This window comes from Dermacentor albipictus, chromosome 1, assembly GCF_038994185.2.
Source record: "Dermacentor albipictus isolate Rhodes 1998 colony chromosome 1, USDA_Dalb.pri_finalv2, whole genome shotgun sequence".
Classification (NCBI taxonomy): domain Eukaryota; kingdom Metazoa; phylum Arthropoda; class Arachnida; order Ixodida; family Ixodidae; genus Dermacentor; species Dermacentor albipictus.
In genome coordinates this window covers 346,948,663-346,976,217 of record NC_091821.1, presented here as the reverse complement: position 1 = coordinate 346,976,217, position 27,555 = coordinate 346,948,663, and the positions used below count along the sequence as shown (strand labels likewise).

The 27,555-nt window shown below is 52.0% G+C and overlaps 1 protein-coding gene and 1 long non-coding RNA gene across 6 annotated transcripts in view; one reads left to right on the top strand and one right to left on the bottom strand.

Annotated features, from left to right (window-relative positions):
- Positions 1–27,555, top strand: part of LOC135920280 (uncharacterized) — a 237,483-nt gene that overhangs the window by 39,432 nt on the left and 170,496 nt on the right. The window lies entirely within an intron of this gene.
- LOC135919775 (transcription factor Sp9-like) overlaps positions 1–27,555 on the bottom strand; it is a 189,072-nt gene that overhangs the window by 29,826 nt on the left and 131,691 nt on the right. For all 4 annotated transcript variants that reach the window (XM_065453953.1, XM_065453724.1, XM_065453886.1 and 1 more), the window contains one exon: positions 3,297–3,430. Coding sequence is in view for 3 of the 4 variants with exons in the window: in XM_065453724.1 (XP_065309796.1) it covers positions 3,297–3,344 (48 nt within the window). In the remaining variant the exon portion in view is untranslated. The remainder of the gene's footprint in view (positions 1–3,296; positions 3,431–27,555) is intronic.

The following is a 27,555-nucleotide window of genomic DNA, read 5'->3' as shown; positions in this document are numbered from 1 at the left end:
CAGAGTTGTGAGGTCAGCCTCCAGCGTATTATCCAGCTTTATCAAAAAAATAAAATATTGAACATTTCAACTTCTACCGTCCAACAAAGAATCAATCGGCTATAGACCTTTCATTGGCAGGCGAAAGCAGCACTTGTCCAGGCTGTTCGCCGTCAGAAGCCAATGCCCATGCTGTCGTTTCTTTATTGCACTGAACACAGGCTCAAAAGCACGCTTTTGAGCGAGAATTCACGCAGGTTTTCATCAGTCCAGAGGTCATTATGGCGACGCCCAGGAGCGGTCGTTGGAAACATCTTTAAGTTCCAGGGTATCGCGAATAAGAATATATACCGGTAGCACATCAAGCCAGAAGCACGGCGGAGGGAAAAGAAGCGAACGCTCTGCAGTGCGAAGACAGTGCCCATGTACTTAGACATGGAGAAACCTATTTTCTTAACGACTCTTAAACCGAGTAGTCACTATCGGATTCCGGCTGCGTCACCGGCCATTGTAATGAGCGCGTTTGTCTGAACATATCGATTTGTTTTATGTGCGCCACCACGCAGCAGTGACCAAAAATGTAGAGCTGGGAGACTTGGACCCAAGAGCTGCGCCAATGCTAACAGTGCTCTGAGCTGTTTGCAGTGAAGTGTAAGTCCTAACCTAACCTAACCAAACCTATGGCATAATCTAACGAATTATTCCCCGCGTTGTCAGTTTGTACGTGCAAATGACAGGGTAATAAAAAATCGCCTATAGACTCGGATATCCCTGAAACGTGTCTTTCTTTAACTCGACTGCCAAACTCAGCTTACATTTAGCGTGAAGCGCAGTGAATTTCGTTGCTTCATCCAAAAGCGCGAACATGCTACGTCGTCACTCTCTCTTAAGAAGTTACAGGACATGTTTGGCTATTCACTTCCATCAAGTATTCCGTTATTCAAACCGCAAGCACATCGCGCAGAGGAAGAACAGGGTATCGTGCCGCTGGAGTATACGTTGTCAGATGCGAAATCATTTATGTGCGTTGAGCACAACCATGTCTCAATCTTATACCTCACAATATTTACGGCTGTAGTTTCCGTTCTCTATTTATTGATAAAAAGAAATGTCTCACGTTAGATTACATATATATTTTTATAACACAACTACACACAAACGGCAGTTTACTACAACTTGCCCTTCAGACGAACGCGCACTTCTTGTGTATGCATGGCGCAACGATTCAATTTGAGGCTACTCTGACCAGAGGCTCCACCCTCCACTATTGCCTGAGCACTCGATTGGACCCTACACCAGCATGGAATGCCGTCTATGTGCGTCGATTACAATATCAGAAGGGACGCGATCCAATTTCGAATCGAATGTTGAGCCTGTCGGGACGAGCGGCGATGTTCGTCTATTGTCTCAAAGCAAGGAAGCACCCCCCTGTCAGAAGACGACATGTGACCCGATGTCTCCACGTGGCTTCAAGGTGGAGATACAGAGAACGACGCGGCTGTCGCTTAGCTACTTGGAGAGCGCTGGTCTGCTAATTCCACGGCAACGTGCCGTAACGGTGACGCCAGGGCGGGGCGAATGCCGGTATAGACCTCTGCCGGCGGGCTATATAGACCCGCCATTGTGCATTTCCACCGCCACCACGATCAATGCGCAAACGTCACGGAAACTTTCTTCCACTACACCGCGCACCGAACGGACACCGAGAGAGAGGCAGCACGCAAACTGTTCTCACACTCCGATGCGAGAGCACAGCGGAAAACGCGAACGGCGTCGGGAAGACTGCGCTTATCCTCTCTCTCTCCATTGTGTGAATACGCGACGGCGCACTTCGAAGAGCTCGGAGCGGACGCCAAGTAAGCTGGGGACCGCGCGAGACGCCTCCATTGTGCCGCCTCGGGCTGTTCAGACACTCGGCAGTAGCATTGTGGGACCGCGCGCGTCGTCCGTTCATGCGGTTCATTTGCGTGCATCACGCCACGACCTTGCCAGGGGGCAGCCGTGTATACCGGCGATGTCAAGTGCTGGCCGTTTCTATCGTATACGAGGCGCGTACACACGGACGAACGACCCACCCGTCTGGACGCGACCTTCGCCGTTATACGGCAGTAAAACCAAGCACGCGTTCGATCTTTGGCTTGTGACGATCGATATTCAAAATAGGTGCAAGAGCACGCGCGTGTCGCAAAACGAAAAGGTGTTTTATTTCCGCATCCACTGCGAAGAAAATCCCTTAATGCGCGTGTTGCATGGATTGACGATCACGGAAGCGACATTGTGAATACTATTTTCGTGTTTTTAAACAGAGTGTGTATAGGGTGAAGAAGGTGAGTAAACCAAGCGACCGACGACCTCTTCCTAAGAGTCCTTGTGCGTTATGTCGCAAACTGTCTCCAATCCTTTTCAAAATTACCACGGAAGCGATTACGCAAAATGTTAATCCCTGATATAATGTGAGATGCGAGCTGAACATGGAAGTTGCACATTAGCCACATTCTTGCCGTCAGCTTTCGTTAAGAATGACACTAATTGGATGTAGGTTCTTCCGTCGCCACACAAAACGGAAAGCACCGGCGAGGTGACTTGAATACAGCGTAATGACATTAAAAAAAATATAAGACGTTCCATCAGCCTTACTCCTTTATCTTTGTGTTTAGGTAAAAAAAAGTGCTTTTTATCATAACAAACTCGAGTGATAGTAGCTTTGTCCACATACATGCATAGAGATGCTGCTTCAACATCCAACCGATGTATATAAACAAAAAAGCATGGTTTCTCTGATTCGTAACATACCAGCCGATAACAAGAAGCCGCATAAAAAACGATCACTTCATGCTACTTTTCTCGGGCCTCAGGAGGACATGTCAGCGATGACAAAAGCCAGCAATTACCGAGATTACTCGCACTATAACGCGAGACTGACATGTTATAACCAACGCGCGCGCGACTACAGTAGCCTTTCAACAGACCTAACTGGTCGTCTTTACCTTGTATCGCTAACTATCTTTACCTTCAGCAACCTCCGCTGTTTTCCGAAAGAATGCCTCGCGCCTTCCGCTAATTTCCGAATACCTGTCCCACTATTTACACTGTCCCACTATGTTACACTGATTTCGCTATGCGCGCTCATGCGTGCTCATGCGCGCACATCTTTCAAGTAGAAATGTAATCATGAAGTTCTCGCGCGTAGAGAATTATCTCGTCGAACGAAAGCCGAGGTAACGCCTACCGAACGAGCGAGTCCGTTCAAAAGGCGACACAATACGCCGATATGAGGACACAGAAACGGGGGGGGGGGGGGGGGGGGGGGGACTCACCTGCTTGAAATCGAAATCCACCACAGACGGCTTTAATTCGGCCTCCATGATGAGATCAAACCACTAGGACTGCCACTAGGCGTTGTCACGTAACCCGATGACGTAGTTCCCGGACACCCGTCGCCGCCAATGCCCTGCAGCGGAAGAAGACGACCACTGTTTTGAGTATGTGTAACTTAATCGTAAAAAAAGCACAAAGCTGGAAATGGAAAACGAAATATTGAAAAGTGCCACAATGGGTGCCGAATTATAATCAAAATAAATGAGAGAGTAAATTTTTGTTGTTATTATTATTTTGCTTACAAGGAAAACGAAATGTTCACCATAGGTGAGACCCACAACTGAAGAACCAGACCCAGTCGCGGAATTTATTTAGAGAAGTGGTTAGAGTATTTTCGACAAGCAGTTATTATTATTATTATTATTATTATTATTGTTGTTGTTGTTGTTGTTGTTGTTGTTGTTGTTGTTGTTGTTGTTGTTGTTGTTGTTGTTGTTGTTGTTGTTGTTGTTGTTGTTGTTGTTGTTGTACAAGAAAACGAAAAGAATTAAGGGGCCTTCTTGCGAACCACTTTAGCTGCACAAGTGTAGAGACACAAGCAGAACGGGATGCTGCAGCCAGTCCTAATGCATGACATTGGTGGATCGGTTGTGTTCAGGTTGCTCCGCGCGTGTGGGAAAATACATTCAAGGAAGAAGAGACTAAACGGTGATGTGAAGGAGCGCACGCGTATACTCTCCCATATCCCTGGCGTATAGTGAATCACTCAATACACGCAAACTTTAACTATCCCTCAACAAACTATGAATCAATGAATGAATTTATTTCCATAAATATACAAGTTTATGCAGGATATAAGAAAAAATTTGCAAAAGAGCAACTTGACTAGTCCTTAAACCTTCTCGTGACAGCAGCAGTAGAAACCAACACATGGCAAGCTGTGGAAATTAAGCTGTGGCATTCCCTCTCTGAACGCTTACTTACACATCTTCGGTTTAAGGCATTCCCCACTTTTTTTTATCTTCTTTCTTATCGAGGGTTGCAATGTGGGCTTGTTGGTAATGCATCTTCAAGGGGAGTATGGTAGCGCGAATCAAAGACGGGACAAGAGAAGACACAAAGGGACACGTTGGAAGTTAGCGCTGTGTGTGTCCCTTTGTGTCTTCTCTTGTCCCGTCTTTGATTCGCGCTACCATACTCCCCTCTTTCTTATCCTTTTTCTTCTTTTTTTTGTCATGCCGCCGCTTTATCACAATAAAAGAAAGAATATTCCGAAAGTTCTTTTTCGCAAGATTTTACTGGATCTTACAATTGCCGTTATCTTTTCATTTGGAGCTTTAAATCTCGAGTATACAGTAACAGCCTAGGGTTGTTTGCGCCGGCGTCCATGAATTTATTACTTATTCCAAGCGATTGTTCAGTTAAACTGCGTCCTTTATCATTATTGTTTCTAGTACATTTACATTCAAACTGCGTCATTCATTTTGTTACGTCTAACACGTTGAATTTATCAGTTTTCGCAAATTCACAAGTGAAATTTAATTTCCATGTTCATTAGACCTTACCCACCTGAGTCTTGGCCAGTCCCCCCGTACTGGGTATGAGCCACAATGTCACATGATAACAACGACAAAACGCTGGCGTTATAGTTATGTGTTTCCGATTAGCACTCATCTAACAGAACACAGTCGGAGCCAAGCTATCGATCGGTCGTCAGTCAATTAATTATTGAAACAAGCAAACTTTATTATTGTTATGCAACAAGGCAGCCGCATTCTGGAAGAGTTGCTTTTATCGACAGTTTTTCGGAGCTTCTATTAATGCACACGATTCCAGCCCCCCAAAAGGCCATAGATAATTCCTCTGACTTCGGCTAATGAGTGTGTGCTTCATTCCAAACGTTATCGTTCGAACCTCCGCCATGCATGATAGCGATAGGCGTGATAACGATACGAACGTTGCTGCGGTGATCAGTCGTAGAAAGAATTTACGAGAGAGCAACTTTACTGCCTTAATTAGGGACCCAAGTACGTGTCGGCAAGTAAGGAAGGGAAGAAGTGAAGGCGAGAACATGAAGGAGAGAGAACGTCTAACGTTGACTGCATGGACAGCTTTGTGAATGCATATTTCTGTTTGTATATGCCAGAAAGTTCTTTAGCTCAGACTTCGAAGCGAGTGATTTAACTTGACCATAAGAGTCCCATCCCCACCACAGACGTTGGGCATAAGTTGGGCAATCTCCATTGGGCTGCGAATAAGCAGGTTGGGGGCCAGTTCTAAAGGGCATGAAAGAGAAGTCCCAGGGCGCCGACAGCGACACCCATCGGCGAGGCGTCGCAGTGACGGACGACACTCGCGCGAAGCGTTTTAAAAAGCGCGTCCTCAGCAGGTGCCGCCGCAGCTAATCGAGTGGATTGGGGCGTGTACGCGCCTTGCATTGGGCACCGGGAGGAGAGAGGGGGGCCCCCGTACTTATCGAGATGGCGGATCTCGAAGCAAGTGACCTCCCCGGCACCGCGGTCGTCCTTTTGAGTTTCCACCTCAGCCAACACACACAGACACACACGCGCAAGCACACACGAATGTCGGCGTTGAAAGAAGAAAAAAAAAAGAAGAGAGGAAGAAAGAAAAGCTGTCCATTCTTCGCGGCGTGCTTCGCGCGCCGCCGAAAGCATTGTCGGCGAACAATCGGCGCGCCGATTTCTGCGGCAGATTTTTTTTTATCGCCCGCGTAATACGAAGAAAAAGGCAAAGAGAACAGGGCGAAGCGTGCGACTGAGGACGGAAGCGAGAAAGAGATGGGCGCTGATTGCCATCTCCGCTTTGGCGGATCTCAGCCCCTCGACCACCTCACCCCCCTCCCCCCTCAAAACCCCCTGCACAACATCTCCAGCGCCGGCTTCAGCACCGGCGTGGTGTATAAGATGCGACGCGATGATAAGAACGATGCGACCTGGCGCGGTTCGTTTATTTCTGATTCCCCCCGACCGCGAGGCGAGTTCCAGCGCGGAGGGTAGCCGCCGCAAAAGGAGCCGCGGTCGACGTTCAGGAAAGAGCCATTCACTAGCGGCGATAAAGTCAGCGTGATTAGCGCCTCGCCCTCTGTGGTCTCCTGGGTTGGGTCGCCCTGCCTCCGCAACGAACGTTTCAGTGCTTTTTTTTTCCTGCCGCGTTTCAGTGCGAGCCTTACCTATACGTCGAGCCGCCTGCTTTCGATTTTGGTTATTCATGACGTCGTTGCTTTATAAGAACTGATTATCGTGCTGAATTGCTTCTTAGGAGAGTAGCACGCATACTGCATGAGCTACATGTGTATTTGCGGTTTGGAATAGAGAGAGAGAGGGGGGGGGGGGAAGAGGCCGCGAGGTTAATCTATCGCAACGGGATTATTAGCCAAGTTTCAAAACAACTGCTGTAGAGGAATGAAAGGGCACCTAAAGAGACACCGGCGCTGAGCTCGCATGTATGGCGGCAACAGACCCCAACGACAGCGCTCTAAACAGCCGCACGCCCGAAAAGCGGCGGCACTAGCTCGTCTAAACTTACTGCTCCGACGACAAGAACGCAGTGAACTTCTAGGCGTCTGCACGAAGTGTCTCCTCATAATATATAACCGATAGAGCACAGCACTACTCGTACTATACGAGAACACCGTCAATAGACCTAAATATGAGAGACACTGAGAACAATGGAAGAGACGGAATATTTCAAGTCTTATAAACAAATAAAGAAAAAGGAAGAAAGGTTTGACAGTGCCCGAATGAATACAGGTGCTTGTGATTTGTTTTCTCTTCTTTTTGGCATCGGGAGCTTTGAGAATGACATAACGCTAAAATTGCGTGCTCTGCCAAATGCAGTATACTTTGATAGATGCCGTGCTTTTGTCTGCGGTGTCCTTAGAAAGCTTGCTTCGCACTAAAATTTCTGGGTTGTATGCATATCCTCTGTGATCAGCATTATGAATAATCAAACCTCGGAAAGCAGCAAAGAAGCATATAGCAGTTATAGAGTGCGGCAAATAGCATATGCACTGACAACTATAAGCGACGAGCCTACGAAACAAGCACGTGAGGTTCAACCGGTTTCATATGTGCGAAGCTTCAGTTCTCTCTCTACCGTCCTCCCGTGTTTTCGTCCCCTTGCCCATAGGCACAGAGTAGCAAACCGGATGTGCGTGTGATTTACCTCCCTTTCCTTTTCTCTTTCCCTGAGCAGTATCCATTGAAATTATGGAAGCCTTCTAAATTATATGGACAAATGATGGCTGCGTGTGGTCTGCTGATCTGTAGCTGAGTGAACAAAAAAAAACTGTTTCGTTATCAGTAGACAGCAGTGTTTACAGTGACACTGGGCATGCTGTTGAAGCTTCGTGCTTTGGTGTCGGCCAACCAGGCGCTTTTCTGGTTAACATACCAGCATTCTCATGTTTCCCTGTCGAGATGTTCATTTTTAGAGGAGCTTTTCCTGGAATCTGACGGACTGGATATCCACGAATTTCACTATGTCACGGATAACACGAACCGTCACTTAGGATCTGCCTGCCCGCTTGCAGGGGCACATGGTGGCAACATTCACTGAGCAGTACAATGTTCCGTTCAAGTGAAGACCAATCTTGAACATTGCTTATATATGTAAGAATTCGTTTGGTTGTAGACTTGGGTTGCAAGGCCATGTAAAGGGGTACATTGCAATAGAGTTGCTTGGCGCAGGCCTTGACTTAGCGCTGCTCAGTCCCTGCCTTTTGGCTCTCTCTTTCCTTGTCGCCGGCATTCGCTGCTCGTTGTACGATTCGGTAAATATCAATGCATATTCGTTAAGCTTTAAGTCAAGTCGTTAATAAGGCGCCTTCTACAGTCCCTATTGCGTGCCCTCTTTGCGCTACAGTGCGCATAACGTATTGCACGGGACGCTGCGGATATCCCGCGCAGTGCAGCCTCTATGCAACGACAGACGCGGTACGACCAAGCACGGAAGCCCGCGGTCGAAAGGAAGTTGTGGGGATTTGGGGAATTCGACGCGCCATGGCGCAGGCGCATTTCACCCATGTCTGCAATCCTAAGCCATGCCGTTCTTGCTCCGAACCAGTTTTAGCGGTGGCGCTCCACTCGCCGTGGTTCGTGGGTGAGGGCGGAGCTAGTGACGTCACGGGAGTGGTCCCTGGTGGCTACTGCCGTGACGGTACGGGCTCTCTTCTCCTTGGGGACAGCGCCCGGTACGTACGATGCTCTCTCTCATCCGCCGACACCTTTGTGACTAGGATTGAGCTCACGCACGGCGCCTTTGCCCGTGCGGGGAGCGCGTACCTCGTGTTGTTTCCTATCCCGACGCTAAGCCTAAGAACGGGTGCCTAGTGCTCGCGCGAGGTCGTACCACGCCGAGCCGCACTCATCGAAGGCCCAAGCCGAAGGAGATTGCCCGAGCTCTCGCGAGTTGGCCCATTGGTTATCGCCAGAGCAAGTAGCATAGCCGCCGGGACTTTTCCTAGCGGCGCGTCCCAGCTTGAGCCTGTGCTCTCGCAGCGACGTGCTACAGGCGCCCCTAGCTGTATTTTTCGCCCTTGGTGCGGGACCCCTTTGGTTCCCCGCCGTCCCGGGACCGGGCGTTTGTACAGTGTTGGGTGCCGTTGGAAACAATAAACGGTTTCCTTCATTTTAGGGCAATACTGTGTTTTGCGTGCGTCGCTCGGTAGCCCCTTGTGGCCTGAGCTCGCGCGCAGCGGCGCTAGAGGCTGACGGCTGACGCGGCCCTGTGGCTCGCTAAGCTCGAACCCGCGGTGGTCGGTACTCCTGTGAGACCCGAAGACCCCACACTGGCGCCCAACGCGGATTCAAAGGCTCATTAAGCCTTTGTCTGTGCTTAGCCGAGTTAGTACGCCTTTGCATATTATACTTGCCGCGTTATGTCTGCTAGGCCGAGTGACCTTTGTCATTTGTTAGGGGACTTTTGCCCTTTGTTACCGCGAGCAGACGCCGCGTTGCTCGATAACGGGGCCAGTGCTCCGTTTGAGCAGCGGACTTATGCACCCTCACCTGTCGCAGCCCCGTGGGGACGACAACACGAGGCGCTACGTACCAGCTCCCATCGGAGCAGTAGCGTTGTTTGGGAACGGGGCCAGAGCCCTCCCCGAACAGTGCACACCAGCACATTCGTCTGCCACAGCTCCCTTTGGAATGCAAGGCAGTGCGATGTCGCAGCGCTCTCGATCGGCTCTCTGTGGAGTTTACGGAGCGCGGCACGGAAACGGGGCCTTAGCCCTCTCCGACGTTTGCCCGATGGCTGCTACTCAAATGAGCAGCCAAAACCAGTGGTCTGCCACGGCCCCCTGTGGGGATTACAATGCTGCAGCCACGAATTTCGCTCATTCGTCTCCCTTTGGAGTACATTCGGTTGTGCCCAGTGGCGCAACCTTCGAGCGCGCACCTGTTTTGTCGACGCTGGCTGCAAGCGGCCTAAGCAATTCACGTATAGCTGCCTCAAGTGGCAGCTGTGAACGACAGCAGGCGCACCCCGCTAGGAGCCCGTTTTGCTCTGGGGCTGGCGGCGCCGCGGCCGGTATCCCTGTGGAAACCGCGCCGCTAATCGAGCTGGACGACTGTTCACCCTTGCTCGACCACGCCGCTAACGCGCCAACGGTTCCCTTTGGAGCAGGCGCACAGACGCTGTTGCAAAACGCCGCAGAAATGATTCAGTCACTCTCGGGGGCAGTTAAGGCGCTTTCGGCTGTCCCGAAATGCGCGCACCCCGCTGTACGGTTGGCAGTCCCGACTTACAGCGGATACGGTGACATGCTCAGTGCCAGGGATTATTGTGACTCCCTGGTACGCTACCAGATGGCAAATCGTTTGGAGGATCAGGAGGTGCTGGAACGCGTCGTTCCCGTAGCACTTACTGACACGGCGGCTAGGTGGTACCGGCTTTCCGGATACCGTGCAACAACCCTCGAGGAGTTCCGCGTGGCATTCCTGCGCGAATTCCTGCCCGCTGACTACCAGAGTAGGCTGCGGCGAGAGCTTGAGCTACGTACACAAGCTCCTGACGAGTCGCTTCAGGAGTACGTACGCGCGATGCAAGACCTTTTCTTAATCGCCGAGCCCAATGCTTCGAACGAGGAACGCGTCGAACGGGTGATCAGGCAGGCACATCCGACCTTTTCGGCGTACCTGCGCGGCGGCCGCTTCCGAGATCTGGAAGAATTGGCCGCCGAGGCAAAGCGCATTCAAGGCGACATTCTCGCCGCGCGAGCCTATCGCCCACCGCCGCCCGCCAGCGAGGCCCTTGAGCCAAGCTGCGCGTGGGGAGGGCCTGTGCCCCTCCCCCAACGGCAACAACCCGGCGAAGCTGCCTTTGCGGCTACTAGCGGATGTGTTTGGGAGCTGAGCGCGCGCGCTCTAGATCCCTACACGTACGGGAAACGGGCAGCCTGTGCTGCACCACTGCCCGAAATGCATGCGCAGGGACGCACTTCGACCCAGCGCATCGCAGAGGCGGACGCTCGTGATAACAGGCCCTTTGGTCAAGCAGCGAGTCGACCCCGGCAGCGAGCTGAGGCCGCTCCGCCTCGGGAAAGGTACCGAGAAGGCGTGCGCTGTTTTCGCTGCCAACAACGAGGGCACATAGCAAGGGACTGCACCGCGCCCAGGCCTCCTGCGAGGTCGGGAAACGGGAGCGCGGGTCGCTCGTGAAGGCACGAGTGACCGAAACCTTGCTTGTCCCCTCGGCGTATCGAGCAGGATGTGTTGCTGGGGCGCACGCGCCCTTCATTCCGGTGACCATTGTCGGCCGTGAATTTCCTGCGCTGTTGGACACGGGCGCAAGCGCTTCGTTGTTCGGCGAAAAGGTGTTATCCCACTTGCAGAAGCACTCAGTGCGCTTGCGGGATTGCCGAACGACATTCAATCTTGCGAAAGGCGTGGCCCATTCGGCGGGCGCCGCAAGGCTGACTGTCAGGTGGGGAGAGCGAATGAGACGCACGCGTTTCGTTCATCTCCCCGGGCTCAGTGTTCCTGTGATCCTCGGAAGGGACTTTCTCCTTAAAACAGGAATCGTTGTGGACATTGCGAATGGCGGCTATCGCGACGGACCGTTCACGTTGCTAAAGCCGTTCATCAGCCCGCCGGCGTCCGATCTTGCCTGTGCAGGTGGGGCGTCGGAAACGTGCCGCGCGCCGAGTTCGGGGGCAAGCCCTCGAGCTGTGCGCTCGCCTGCTGCTACTCCCCTTTGGGAACGAGAGGCACGGCACGAACCGCGTCGCGCGCTGAGTTCGGGGGCAGGCCCTCGAGCTGTGCGCTCGCCCGGTTGCACCAACGTGGTAGCTGACGCGCTATCCCGTGCCCCATTGTGCACCAAGAGCATTCCTCCAGGTGTTACAGCCACTGCCGGTGCCTTTGCACCAGCAAGCGTCGGGGGCGAAACGAGCGCAGAGAGAGGCGAGTCCGCAAGCGGGCAAACCTGTCATTCCGCTCTCCAGGCAAGCAGCGCGCCTCAAAACGAGCGAGCGGGGGAGCTTCTCGAAAGCGAACCTACAACGCCGTTGGCTGCTGTCCTGAGTGGGGACGAGACCAGACTCCCCTTTGGGAGAATTGGAATCGCATTCAGCAGGCAAGAGTTACTGAAGGCCCAGCAAATTGATTCGTTTTGTCGCGGAGTGAGCGACGGTCTCAGGGAGACGGAGCGCCGAGACGCTGCTGGTAGTGCGGCGGGCGCAGGGGGGCCGGAACCGGCGTGTGTCGCTGGGTCCCCCGCGGATTCATATTTGCTGGATCACGATGGGCTCCTGCTGAAATACATAGCCACCGATAACGAGGCTGTGGACCCGTTTAAGGTGGTTATCCCCAAGAGTCTGAGAAGCGCACTGTTGCGATCATCTCATGACGAACCCTTGGCCGGTCATTTGAGTGGCTCCAAAGTTTTTGCGAAACTAAGCCAAACTGTGACCTGGCCTGGCATAAAGCGTGACATTTTTCGCTATTGCCGTTCCTGCCATGTCTGTCAAACGGTGAAATCAAGGGGTGGCAAGCCGCCCGGATTGATGAAACCAATTGACAGTGAGCGTCCGTGGCAAGTGGCCACCTGCGATCTTATGGGGCCTTTCCCCAGGAGTAAGCAGGGGTTCACACACCTGATGGTAGTCGTCGATCATTTTTCGAAGTGGGTGGAGTTGTTTCCGCTTCGAAAAGTGACCGCGCGAGCGGTGCTGGAGAGGCTACAGGAAGTTTTTTGTCGGTTCGGCTTTCCGAAAAGACTAATTACGGACAACGCGTCTTATTTCACTGCTCGGGTGTTTGGTGCTACGTGCCGTTCCCTGGGAATTAATCACTGCACCACGTCGCCCTACCATCCCCAGTCCAATTTGACGGAGAGGGTCAATAGAACCCTCAAACCAATGTTGGCGGCCTTTGCCGTGAGTCAAAAGGATTGGGCAGACCACTTGAGTGAGCTCGCGTTCGCAATCCGAACCGCCGAGAATCGCTCGACTGGTTTCTCTCCCGCTTTCCTCAATTTTGGAAGGGAGCTGGCAAATCCGGTGACCAGTGTCATTCAATGTCAGCTCGGGGATGAGGAGGCGCCGGCAGACTGTTCTGCGTACGCTTCAGCACTTCGGGACAGACTTTGTCGAGCTCTCTGTAGAGCAAGGCAGAGTTTGACTTCGGCCAGGGCCCAGCAGAAGGCTCAATACGACCGGAAGCATCGCCATCTTTCATTTAAGGTAGGTGATTTAGTCCTGAAGCGCAACCACGCTCTTAGCGACGCGAGCAAGGGGTTCTCAGCCTCGCTCGCTCCTAAGTGGCTTGGTCCGTACCGAGTAGAGAAAGTTTGGTCTCCGCTCGCGTACTTGCTGAAGGATTCCCCTTCGGGAAAACTCAGCCGTGCCCATATCGCCGACCTGAAAGCCTTTGCGTCGCGGTCCGACGAGCTCGCGCCGGTGCCCAGTGGCACCACCCGCAAGCAACAGGGCACACCCGGGGCGAAGGACCGCATTCGGACCACGCACCGGTACAACCTGAGGAGACGGTCACCTGTGTGATATCGCGCCTGACGGAGGACTTTTTCCGCCACCGAAGGCCCTCAGTAACATTGCTTAGCCTCAGTGGGTTAGCTTCTTTGCGGCCAGTGCACGAAAAGAAGCTGGCCCCAGCCCAGCTGTAGCCTTGTTGACAATGTGTTGTGCAGTGTGCATTTTTTTTATTTTTGGGTACGCATGCTGAGTGTAATTATTGTTTTAATGTCTTAAGTGTACAGTTGTATAGTTCATTTTTGTTACTTGTACATAGATTTTGACCGTTCTTGTTTTCTTCTGTGTGTGTTTTTTTTCTTCTCGTTTTCGTTTTTTTTGCCTTGCTTTTTTTGCCAAGAGGGGGGTCGGTGACTGGCGTGTCCTGCAGCGCGGGGGGGTGACAGTGGTCCCCTTGACTCGTTGGTGCGGGAGAGAGGGACGCTTCGCGCCTGGATCGGCGCGGCGCGTTGTGGCCAACGGGCGGCATGGCGGACGGCGAGGAGCGCGGTGCCACGAGGATTGTGCGTGTGTGTGTGTGTGCGTGCGTGCGTGGGGGCTGTTGCTCGTTGAAGCAAGCTGAAGCAGCCGCGCCAACTCCATCGGATCGCCGCGGATACCGATGGTGGACGGGACCCTATGACATCACGCCAGGAGCTCGGCTCTCTGCAGTCGCCGACGCCGTGCGAACGCCCTGCAGCCGCCGCTGTGGCTGCCCATCCATCCTGCATACGGCGGCGTGGCCAGCTGACCTGGCAGTGTCCTGCCCCGTCCACCTGGAGTTCGGGACCACCACCACCACGAAAGCAGCACTCCTCGGTTTCGCCGGCAACTCCGATAGAACAACGGTGAGCCCGTTCCTGCGTTAACTGGCCTGCTATCAAGCCCACGATCGCAACTCCCGCGACTTCGGCCACCGCCCTAGCCACAGAACTTTACGCGCCGCGTTCTCTTCGCACCCCCGGACATTGTCCCGCGCTAGCAGCAGACTCTTTTGTTAATATTTCTTTCCCCCTTTGCGGCGTCATTTTCTTGTATTTTAGAGTGTATTTTTTGATTATTTTTCCATTATCATTGTATGTATGTTTTCTTGTACGCATAGTGCTTGCTGGGCTGAGGTAGCAATTAGCTAGTGCATGAAAGGCTCAGTTGTCTTTGGTGCATTAGCCCCTACCAGCTTCTTCGCCAGACTGGTAGGGGGGCAATTAAGGAGAGGAGGATGTGGGGATTTGGGGAATTCGACGCGCCATGGCGCAGGCGCATTTCACCCATGTCTGCAATCCTAAGCCATGCCGTTCTTGCTCCGAACCAGTTTTAGCGGTGGCGCTCCACTCGCCGTGGTTCGTGGGTGAGGGCGGAGCTAGTGACGTCACGGGAGTGGTCCCTGGTGGCTACTGCCGTGACGGTACGGGCTCTCTTCTCCTTGGGGACAGCGCCCGGTACGTACGATGCTCTCTCTCATCCGCCGACACCTTTGTGACTAGGATTGAGCTCACGCACGGCGCCTTTGCCCGTGCGGGGAGCGCGTACCTCGTGTTGTTTCCTATCCCGACGCTAAGCCTAAGAACGGGTGCCTAGTGCTCGCGCGAGGTCGTACCACGCCGAGCCGCACTCATCGAAGGCCCAAGCCGAAGGAGATTGCCCGAGCTCTCGCGAGTTGGCCCATTGGTTATCGCCAGAGCAAGTAGCATAGCCGCCGGGACTTTTCCTAGCGGCGCGTCCCAGCTTGAGCCTGTGCTCTCGCAGCGACGTGCTACAGGCGCCCCTAGCTGTATTTTTCGCCCTTGGTGCGGGACCCCTTTGGTTCCCCGCCGTCCCGGGACCGGGCGTTTGTACAGTGTTGGGTGCCGTTGGAAACAATAAACGGTTTCCTTCATTTTAGGGCAATACTGTGTTTTGCGTGCGTCGCTCGGTAGCCCCTTGTGGCCTGAGCTCGCGCGCAGCGGCGCTAGAGGCTGACGGCTGACGCGGCCCTGTGGCTCGCTAAGCTCGAACCCGCGGTGGTCGGTACTCCTGTGAGACCCGAAGACCCCACAAAGTTAACCGAGCTGCCTCGTGGAATCACCTGCCTTACACGTGTTTCGAGCAAAGCTAGACTCGACGACGGCCGGCGAGCGTGTCGGCCGCGGATGCACGCAGTACGCCACCACACGTGAGGGTGCCTGTGCGCATGCGTGCACAGCCTATAAGCCTGCCGAGGTGTACGGCACTAATCTCTCCCTTGCATGCGCAGGAACAATGAAGGCGCACGCTACGGTTCGCCGAGGCGCCCATTGAAAAAAAACGAGGCGTGACGGCCGAGGCAGGGCGCCTCGCCCGGCGAGCACGCGCTATGTTGAACGGCGTGTATACACATACACCCCTGCCAGCGCACTGCGCGGTGGATAAAGTGTATACGTCCATAGGCCCCGTCATCGCGGCCGCCCTTGGCCACGCCGCGCGTCTGTTTCAGCAGAGTGTGCTTGAACAGAGGAAGTGAAACGTTGTACGTTGGTGTTATATACGTAATAGTGCAGGACTGCCGAGAGTGCGTATATTTTCTTACGCCGTGTGGCCGGCGAGCTGCTTCCGTGTATCAAGTGGAAAATTTTACCTGAAATGATAGTTTCAGCAAGAGGCGCTAAGCAGTGTGTTTCCCTATAATTTACCTAAAATTATTGTTTGCACCGTTTTTGATGCGCCATTTAATGTTTCACGTATGCAGAAAAAGACCAGAGTCGCAGGCAACGCACTTCAGCGCAGACGCGATCTAGAGCTCTGTCAGTGATGTCTGACATGCGGTATGATCACTCACCAGCATGTTACGCAGGAAAGCACTTTTTACACGTACACTTACGTATACGTAGACAAGGCGACAATGCAGTGCTTTCCTCCTTTTTTTTCGTTTTTTCTTAGTTCAGAAATACATTTATGGTCCCTTACTCGCCATCGCACGACATACAGCCCGTCCTCTCAAAAGAACTAACAAGTCCTCGCCCTCACTCATAATCACTGGCGCTAAGTCGCTCGCACTGGAGCACTGAAACTGCACGCGCCGCCACTGGATTACATCTACGACACTAGAATGAGCGTGAGTACACACATCCTGTAGCTCAAAAATGGCCGAGCACTGCAGTGCACATGCTCACTTCCGACCACACTACAAATGTAAAGTACAAGCTCCTGTGCCTTACAGAACTTCAGTGCGCAAGACAATGCACGTATATGCTACATGAACACAGAAAGCGATAACACTGCGGTGCTCGAACAAGCACGCCTGCTATATGCACCCTACATTATCGGTATATTGGCGAGCACGCCCCGAATTTATGTGCACGGCCAGTGCGAGTACGGATAAACTCACAAAGGGGATCCTCGCGCGATGCGAGCTGCACTCGCGGCCGGATGACAAGAGAGATGCGCGAAAGCGGCTCCTCTATTTTGCACGTGCGCCGCGCCCTCGAAGCAAAAAGGATCGAGTGTTCCGGGGCGAGAGAACCGTCCCAGTTTTTTTACCGGCGGCCGCCACACCGAAGAAGCCAAGAAGCACTACTCCGTGCGTGTCCCCTTCTTTCTCGCGTATACATGAGGACGCCCTTTCTTCGGGATGCTTTCGCTTTGATGGATGGGGCGCACGGCGTTGTCGTCATCTCAACAGTCTCCCCTTGCTCTTGTCGCCCTCACTCTTTTCGCCGTAACGTTCGTCCATGCTCGACCCTTTCCAACACGCTCCCTCTCTCTCTTTCTCTCTGTCTCTCCGTGATGTCTTTCAGCGCACTCCAGCGCATTCTCTTTTCCTTCTCCCTCTTAGCTTGTTTCTTCTTCGCGCTCAGGAAGCAGTTCGAGCGACGGGACCAGAACAGCAGCTGAGAACCCATAACAAGAATCGGAGCGCGCGAGAATAAAGCAAGGACGCGGGACACCAAAGCGGAAACCGAAATCGCCGCTTTCTGCTAGGGAGAGAGGAGAGTTGGCAGCAGTGCTTTCTTTTCGACAAGTGAATTAAGAGTACAGTTCGAGAAGGCGCGTAAGCAAACAGAAAGCAGCGGCAGAAGGACGAACGTCAGAGGGAAGGTGAGGAGTGGATGGATCGGGGGAGGGGGGGGGGGGTAAAAGGAAGACAGAGCCACATAACAAGAAGAAGAAAATACCTTCGTTATTTTCCTTTTTTTGGATCAGCAGCGAAAGAAAGAAAAAGCATCTCGACTACCGCGAGGTGGGCACCGAAGACAGGGAATAAATGGCAATAAGAAAGAGCTTTTCTTAAAGGAGAAGGATGCACCGATCTTAGGAACGTCACGGTGCTTTTGAGAGCTCGTAAAGAAATGTCTGGAGACGAAACTACGAGTAACCAAGCGAGGAAATGCCCCCCCCCCCTTCTCTCTCTCTCTTCCTCTCTCCCTGGATTTCATTTCTGTTTCGATTATCCACCGCCACTGCTGCTATAGCCAATGTGGCACCTACAGGACGATGCGAGGTGACATGAGGCAGGGCTGTTGCGTGTTAGCGGGCTCCACGGGCAGGACCAAATAAAAGCATATAACAACGGGACGCCGCCGCCAGCGCAATATGCTGCAGACTGGAACAAAGGAACTTGGCACAACAACGCTTCGCGCGCGCACCCTTCTCTGCTGTCTTGGCAGCAACCTTTTCAGGGCGAGGTGTGGCGGTGTAGCGTGCGGCGCAGCATGCGTATGAAGCCGCGGCGGGAAGCGACGCTACGTGGCGCGCCCGTCGAAAGAGAAGCAAACCGCCCGCGAGACGCAGCCTCGCTTGCGTGTCTACACAATGCGGGCCGTCTTCGCTGGACAAGGGGAGTAGAGGCCGCGATGAACACGGCTGCCCTTGTTCTCGGCTTTCAACGTGTCAAGGAGTCCGCGCAGCGCCAACGCGCAGGCGTACGCCGTAGAAGCCCGCTCCCTCGTTCGATTTCTAGCGGTGATTTGTCTCCGCCAACAATTGGCGCAAGCCGCGCGCGCGGCACGCGGGGTCTTTACTATACAGCAGGATATACTGTATACGCGGAACCCGCGTGAACTGAGTGACTCACTGACGGCACGACACTCACCTGCTGGTATCTCTCTCTCTCTTCTTGCAGCTCACCTCCTCCTTGCGGTGATCTGATTCCCATTTTGTTGTCTTTCATTTGCCGCTTTGCTGTTATACGAGAGGCGAGCGCGAAAAGGCAAAGATTCGACGTCCGCCAGCCGACCGGGCAAAGGTCAGTTCCAAATCAATTCCACGCTTCTTGAAGTCCGCGCGGTGCTTCGGCAAGTGCGCGTTCGATTTGCGTGCCCCATCCTTTCACACGCAGTTCCTGGTTCGGGATAGACGGGTGCGCTCGCAAATAGAGCGGCGCGCGGCTCTAGCTTACGGAAAGCCAAGAAGGGCAGTGATGCGGCGGAAGCCAAGCGTCCCGGTGTTTCTCTTGTTCTTCAGCGCCCGTTGAAGGCAAAACGGGACTGGACGTGACAGCTATGCTATTGTACCCCTCGGCCGACTGAGATAACAGATGCATTTTCCTGTGATTGCAGGAAGAATTCTACAGATAGCCAATACGCGGCGAATGTACTTTTTTTTTTGTACTTCAAGAAGTTCGGAGTACTTCCTTGGCGCAGGGGTTCGAATAGTTTCGCAACGACTACGTTTTATTGACACAGTTTCGGCAACTAACTCCCGTATTCTAAAGCGTTCCACCTCGTCTCAATGATGATGATGATGATGATTGGCATCCCCTTTGAAACGGGGCAGGGACAAATAGTCCCTTAGCCTGCTATAGTTTATTAGATTTTATACACCTATTGCCATCTAGGCTTTTGCCTATCTGCGCTCCCTCTTAACTTGTGTATTTAACGCTTATAACACTATAGGTATACTGTACCATTACCTACACTTCCAATGTTTCCGGTTTCATCAATCTCTTCCCTGTTTTTCTCCCGCGAATACTCTAACATTATCTTACTTATCTCAACTGCTGAATGGATGGATGTTATGAGCGTCCCCTTTAGAACGGGGCGGTGGGTTGTGCCACCAAGGGCTTGCTATTATAATGCCTAATGTCATTCCCTAGGGCTAAAAAAAGAGAAGAAAAGAAAAAAAACCTCAAGATGAATTCCCACAACCAAATTTTCTGACCCTATATTGTGAACTTTGTTTCTGTGCGACTCCGTTTTTTGCCGTTTCCCTTACTTTTCTTCCACCAATCTTCCAGGCACCTCTTTCTAGTCTCTGTTGCGGTCATGTTTACTTTCCCGGGAACTGCATGCTCTCGCTGAACCCAAGGGCTTCAATGAGGCCAGTGGTGCCTAAATCGACCACTGGGCAGATATCTTCACATTCTAATAAAACATGTTCCCTCGTTTCCCTAGCTTTACCGCAGCAAGCACATGCTTCTCCCTTCTTACATCTCGCTTTTAGGTGATTGTTCTAAGGCATCCTGATCTCGCTTCGAAAGTAATAAGCTTCCATTTGAGTTATCATAAATTGTTTCTTTCCTGATTTCGTTTTTTCCTCTTAAGTAGTCACTCATGACAGGTTTCTTTTCCGTTGCCGCCACCCATGAGATTATTTCAGCCTCTCTGACTTCCCACTTGACGTTCTTTCCTCCTGTGTTGCTCACCCTACAGGCCGCATACTTGCTGGTAAGCTTCCTACTTCTTTTCCTCCAATGTGAATCAATGTTTTTCCTGTAGAAGTACCTCAACATTCTCCCAGCCCATTTACTTTCTTCCATATTCCTCAGTCTTTCTTTATAATCAATTTTACTGTGAGCTTCCCTCACTTCAAAACTTGTCCAGCCCATACCACCCTGTACAGCTTCATTTGTAGTCTTCCCGTGAGCGCCCAATACGAGGCGTACCACTGACCTTTGGTTGCCATCTAGTCCTGATTGTACCCCTGATTTCATGCAAACAATCGCATTTCCAAATGTAAGCCCCGGAACCATTACACTTTTCGACATACCCCGGAGCACCTCATACCCCCTTATCGCTCTGTGTTTCATTATGGTTGCATTTCCTTTCCCATTTACCGTTATTATTTTTTCCTGCGTTTCCAAATATATATTGCCTTCGTTTATGCATATACCAAAGCGTTTATATTCTTCTACCCGAGGTATTTTTTGGCCCTGTATTGCTGTCCACTGTTTTCATTGAAAACCATAACGCCTGATTTGTTAACGCTAAATTTTTTGCTGGAAGAAATAGATAGCAGCGCCACCTCTCGCCAGAAGTGCTCACTGCGCTTTGTGATCATCCACGGTGATTCTTGAGAAGTGTAGCGTCTTCCTCAGCCGCGGGGCAGCGGTGTGCTCAACTCGCTGGTGTGGAGGAAGTGCTTCGGGTCGAGAATCGGTTGAGACTATACCGGCGTACGTGGTATAGGCAAAGAGCCTCGACTTGGGTGTTTTCAATCGTACAGAGCACGCTACTTTATTCGCCTGCTAGTACTCACAAAAATTAGGGTTTCTTTCCTGTCTTTTTAGCGATCTCGGAAGGAAGAAATGCGTCAAGCTTCGGTGCCAAGTTGACGAGGATTTTCGAAAGGGAAAATACAAAAAAGGGGTGGTGATAGGGAGAACTGGCTATTTAAAAAAAAAGAACATTCAAATGACGTCATTTCCTGCAGTCTACGTGGCAGCACAAATAGCGCACGTTTCCAACGGATGGAGGGGGTGTGGGCCGACACGACCTTTTCTGATCACTAAAAAACAGAATGGAGGCTTACAACGAGAGGGCATGAAAACTGTTCGCAGCGCTGACGAGCTGAGGACGGCGAGGATGTAGATGATGCTGGAGCTCCCACACTGAAGTGGTGTTAGACGTAGTATACATCCTGGGGCAATTCTCTGGTGGCACCAAAGATCGAAATGCGTTCGTTTGCTGAAATAAGTGCGTCCGGAAAATACTGCAACCCCATAAATATAGCCTTTTTGCAACACAGGCATTCTTGTCTGCTTGTCCTTATTTTCTTTTCTTATTTGGCGTTCAAAAACAAACGCCAGCTGGAATGTTTTGTGTTTGAGTTTCCGCGTAACAGAATGATGTTTTCTCGTATATTCGAATTACAATCCGAAGCTATCATGTCTGCAGCTTGCGTGCAAGTCGTGCTTTGCACATTTTCTGACGTAATTTACCTTTAAACATCTATTTAGTTCAATAACGCACTTGTGCTTGGTGGATGGCCTACAAGAATGAGGACGGATGCTGCACTTCCACACGCGTGCGTGCGCGCGTGACCTACGTCGCTTGTGGTGGCGGGGCTTGTGTAACGTCGTCTAATGTCAGTTCGGGTGGTGGTGGTTGTCTAACCTCAGCACCAGCTTCGCTGTACATCCACTTTCACAGGGTGGAATGGAGGCGGATCGTTTCGCTTTATTGCGATAGCAGTTATATGGAGTGCTCCAGGCGCATTTCTTGCGGCGCCGTCGGCGTCGGTGTGATGTCCCGTACAATGTCCAAGGGCGATAACACCGTCGCAGCGCGCCCTACGCTGTACGTCCGATTGAAAGCGTGCGAGGGGAGCCGAAGATCCCGGCTCAGGCTTACAAGTTTGTGTCTATATAAGCGACGTACAGCACGAAGGTCACTTCGCTCGCTGTTGCTGCCGCGCTTGCTCACGCCAGCGTTTCTACGGCGAGTGTCAATGGTCATCGATTGCGATGCGTTCATGTTTGCTGTGCGCGCTGACACCGTGCTTGTTAATTTGGTTAGCAAGCGAATGTTTAGAAGTCGATACAGCCGATAAAAGTGCCATCCTTACTTCGTGTGGCTGTCTGCTAATTTGCTATCGCAGTTTGAAACCGTGGAGCATATCCCATTTGAGCGTCGAGCGTATGCCGACGAGCGTGCGTTCTATGAACATTGGATGCATTCGCTTACACCTCATGTCATTTGACTGTGTCTTACAGGCCCTTTAGCTTGCCTCACACAACAGAAGCGTGCGTTGAACTTTTTATTCACATACTTAGAAAACATTGGTCAACTCGACAAACTTTACTTCTACTCTGTCACCCTCATCTACCTTTCACGCTACGAATTCTGTTACCTCGTTGTAGGACGGTGCATACACTGAAGGAATTTACCAGAGCATGCCGTTGCCCATGAGTCCGAAAACTCAGTGCCCATTTGCTTTAACTTATTCTTTTTTTTGCGCCTTTCTCCTTTTCTCTTTATCTCCCCAATTCCCCCCACCACGCACCACTACGCATCGCTGACAAATTATGTCAGCGATGTTTGTACGCGGGCTAAAATCTCTGCATTTCGTTAAAGGGTTCTTTCTCCCGCAATCGACGCTTCACCTGCCTGGCGAAACCGCAATGTTTTTTAATGTCGAGCTCGGTTCTGCTTCCTGGCGATTTTCTCGGAGCGCTTGCATTGCTCGCACGGAATCGACACGAGCACCAACTACAAGCAAGTGTTGCAAAATTGTGCTACGTAGAATTCGTGCACATTACTACGGAGTTCCCACAGTCCAGGGACACAGCTCTGAGAATGTTCACCTAATATGCGCGCTTGTCCCAACGCCTCTCTGTATTTGACCCGTTGTATCGCCCTGTTTTCGTCTTTCTACTCCCCCTTTTCAATATACATGATTGTCTCGCAAATGCCAATTTCATTCCTCCGCTCTACACTTTGGCCCAGAGAGAAAAGTTGCTACCCTTAGTGCAGGGTAGCAAACCGGATGCTTGACTGGTTGACCTCTCTGCCTCTCCTCTCCTTGCTTTCTCTCTCTCATCTAATGCCACCACAATGCGTGCCCTTCAATGGGCGAAGAATGTCTGATCACATCAGTCGGCAAAGGCTGCTGCCATTACGGCGGCATTACGGCTGCTGCCAGTAAAACTGGCAGCAGCCGTCTGGAATGGCAACATTACTTGTATCCAAAAGTGTGCACTGGATAACGTCACTGCGTTCTCACCGAACTTTTCTCTCTGGGCCAAAGTGTAGAGCGGAGGAGTGAAATTTGCATTTGCGAGACAATCATATATACTGAATTAACAGTCAAAACACGTGACCTTCAGTCTGTCGCAAGGAGGTGAAGAAACCTTGTTTTACGCTTGCCTGCAGCGCGTGACTGCGGCCGCCCGACGCTCGGTATACACACGTCGCCACGCACCCAACTCGCACAGAAGTGAATCTCAAGCTCCGTTCTATAGCTCCAAAAGACACGTGAGCAGTTTCACGCACCACTGCTCGTCGACGATCATGCCTTCGAGCGTCGTTCCGAACAGCATTCGCTGCAGACCACGCGAGGAATACGTCGTGCGGAGCGTATATAGTCTCGTAGTGCAGGGGTATACGCGGGCATCCGCCCAACGATGCGGCGCCATCGCGCGTCGGAGAAACGCAGTGAAGCCGTCGGCGCTGCTGCTGCTGCTGCTGATGCAAGCGGCGCTGCCGCGGCCGGACGCCGGGGATCCGAGGAGGCTCCGGCGGCAGCTCGCCCCACACCGTCTGATGGGCTCCTCGCGTGACCAGGCCACATCACCTCGCGTGACGGCCATTTTGTCCTCCTTTTGTACCAGCCTCCACACCGACGACCGCGGCTGCTACAGCTCTCAGCCTGCGCCGGCGGCGAGGAACACAACTGCAGCGATAACGCCTCCCGCGAGCATAGCCGCCGATGAGACGCCGCCGCCACTCCCGCGCCTGTGTGTATATATTTGCATGCACTGTAAGCCTGTGGCTCGTGTGCACACGTATACGGAGGCAGCTCTATAAATACGGGTTCGATTCGACCGACCGACACGTCTCGTCAGGAGGCTTAAACCTCACGCGCGTTCAGATCGTATCGCCTAATGCAGAGACGTTAGTGTGCGCCTTGGCGTGAAAACATTCGTTAGGGGGAAAACATTCGTTAGAAGGTGTCGCGCGAAGTGGTTACATTGACTGAGCAGACGGCGGAGGTTGGTATTTTGGGCTCGTTTAGGCGCTTGCGTGTACGCGTGCGTGCTTGCGATGTACAACTAACGGAACTTGCCGTGTTATAAGACTATAAATTATACGCATATATATAGAAACGCTGCATCGAAATCTCTTTCATTATTTCATGAAAGAAAGAAAGAAAAAACTCGAAACCGTTTCTGTGTCTTTTGCACATAGCATGCTGCGTCAGTGCGACTTCATGGTATATGTCCCGAATTAAGGCTCTACGCTCCTGTGGTTCATGACCATGCGACTGCTTAAATCAGGGTGCACCTGCCAGTACGTGTCAGATGACGACCGGCTTGTTTCGGCGGTTGACAGTTCTCAATGAACACTTGTCCCTCCTCGCAGACTCCGCACAGCCGTCAGCACTGTCTGCGTGTCTCGTTAGCGGACATAAAATGCGAGGCACTGGCATCGTGTTAGCGACGGATCTTCAACGTGGCGCCACTTGTCGCGGCGTCCGGTTTATGCTGTCATACGACCGCGCAGTAATGCCGGCCGAGGTATATATTTTGCAAGTGGTTGAAGATTGACGCGGAAACACCAGGATGCGCATTTTCTATTTAGTTATAGCATGCTTATTGCGCAGCGTGATATGTGTAAACAAACGGGCATATAATGTAGACATAAAGTGCCGACTATACACTGGCATGCCTCTCTTTGTCACTTTGAACAAAGTATTTGCCAAGTAACTGCGGACATTTTGGCCACTTAATGCCTGCGGAGAAATCTAATGGAAGTAGACTGTACCGAAAACCATTTTCGCCCGGCAGCGGCCCCCCTACTTCGTGACGTCACGATCTGCGGCCGGCCCATACACGCGCAGACGCCGGGCGTCTACCGAATATACGTTCGCTGCGGTTGCCGCTTAAGTGCGCACAGTTCAATTCCGTTACCAGCTGGCGGCGTTAAGTGAAGTGAGTAACGAAGTTCGTTGCACCAAACGTGAACGCTGTAGGCTGCGCCGCTGCATTTGAGCGCGGAGCAGCGGCACGTGCAGTACGGGCGCAGCATGCAAGCCACCTCGACCGCCACCAGATGGAGAAAACCTCGTGAGCATAACCCCCACTCCCCTCATCCTCCCACTCACACTTCCGCACAAAGGAGTAGGCGGCGCAAACAAAGCGAAGGTGGCACCAATCGCGTCGGAAAAAATCGTGGCAAAAAACGGAAGACTATAGAAATAAGAGAGGGCGCACTGTTTCAGATTGGTTGGAACGTGGACAACGTTAAACGCTCGGGCACCAATTGAAAGCGACGGGCCAAGAACAAAAAAAAAAGGAAATGGCAAAAAAGTATAGTAAAGCCAACAGAAGTAAACGCATATATATATATATATATATATATATATATATATATATATATATATATATATATATATATATATATATATATATATACACGATTCTTGTTTTCTTTCGTTAGATTTACTTTCGCTTCGACGAAGCACAACACAGTGTGCACGCGTGCATTAGGTCACACAAAACGTGCTGGCGAAAACCAAACGTCATCCTCAAAGCCCACCATTTAGAATCCCTGCTGATTCTCGGTTAAAGCAAAGAAAAAAAATACTTCATGAACCCGCCGCAAAGCTGGAGGAGATGGAGAGAGAGAGAGAGAGAAATGAAACGTTCGTGCACACCAACGGCTTACGCACATTTGCAGAGAGCAGAAGCGAAACGACTGTTCTTAAAACGCGCGCTCTACGAGAGGATAAATAGAGAGGCCCGCATAGAACCGAAAGCAGGGTGCTCAAATGGGAGGGCGAGGACAGCCGCGCTCGCCATGAAAGCAAAAAAGGACGGAGGCTGGGGAGGGCGGAAAAAAAGGTGGGAAAGGGGCGTGGAAAAGGAGGTGGAGGAGGGTCGCGGAACGCCAGCGTGAATGGGAGCCTGAAAAGAGTCAGCGCGGTACAAACCAACCGGATGCTTTCCGCTTGTCCGATTCGGAAGATTGATGTCCATTTCCGCGGATAGCGGTTATGAAAGCAGCCGAGTGGATTGGGGGCCGACTACGGCGGCGAGCGGGGATTGAGGCGCCGCGCCAAGAAAGGTCCTCGCTCCGCGGTGGCAGGCGCTTGAGTGACGCAGCGCAAGCCGCCGCTGAGAGCGCGGATTAAGAGCGTTTGGGCTGCGGATTAAATCCGAGCAGGGACAGACAGACCCACGGCGAGCCGCTCGCGGCGTGCTCCGGCAGCCGTGAACACGGCGTATGGGAAAAGCAGGGTGAACTGTGCCCTTCTCTCCTTCTCTCTCTCTCAATCTACGTACCACTTGGTGCGAGGTGACGTCAAATAGCGTGCCACAAACGCGCCGCCGCAGAACGTGTCAAAGTCGGCTTAAAGGGCGGCATTGTGAGTGCGGATTTGTGGCTACAAACCAGAAGCGTGCGCCCGCGTTCGAGCGCCCAGGTTGCGGTGCGAGCTTCGCTGACAGCTTTATCTTCCAGCACGGGCATTTAGCGGCCGCGTATCCGAGGCGCGCGTCAGACAACTACGTGCTGACAGACATGACTCTTACATTTACATCTGTTCTAAACGATTCACGCATATAAAGAGAGAGAAGGAAAATACGAGTGAGCGTTTTACGGGCCATTTTTCGTCTCTCCTGACTTCTCAGCGTATGTTTGGCGATGCCCGGTTAGCTACGACACTGAATATGTCAGCAGCTAGTAGCATTAGGACGTGTGAACTATACGGCTTCGTTTAATGTAATGACTCCCCGTTGCTGACTTTGCACGTTCACGGAATTTATGGTGTTTTTCACAGGTCGATCTGGATGCGGGCGCCCAAATCTTGCATCCGTTCGGAGTTTGTCTATCCGAATCCGGCAACGGAGAACGAAACATTCCCTGCCAGGGGATTACATGGGAAGTTGTTGTGCACATGTCACACAAATGCGTTCCGAAAATGGTGCCGAACAGCACGTTTGGATGGCAGAGTCACCGATCCACAGCGCTGACACAATGTTGCATACCGATATTACGCGAATACAAAAGCAACGCATGCTTGTCGTCCTATATCCACTCCGAATCAACGCCACTGCGGAGGAGCGAGTTGATCCTAAAAGACGAACCATGGAGAGCAGGAACCCTCTCCAGATCGGTCAGAGGAAAACGGACTCTACCGGCCTTGGTTGCTTAGTGGCTTTGGTGGGACGCTGCTAAGCACGAGGTCGCGGGATCAAACCCTGGCGGCCGCATTTGCATAGGCGAAATGCAAAAACAACCGTGTACTTAGATTCAGGTACCCGTTAAAGAACCCCAGGTGGTCAAAATTAATGTGGAGTCAACGCACTGCGGCGTGCCCCATAATCAGGTTGTATTTTTGTCATGTTGAACACCATGTAATTTTTTTAACGG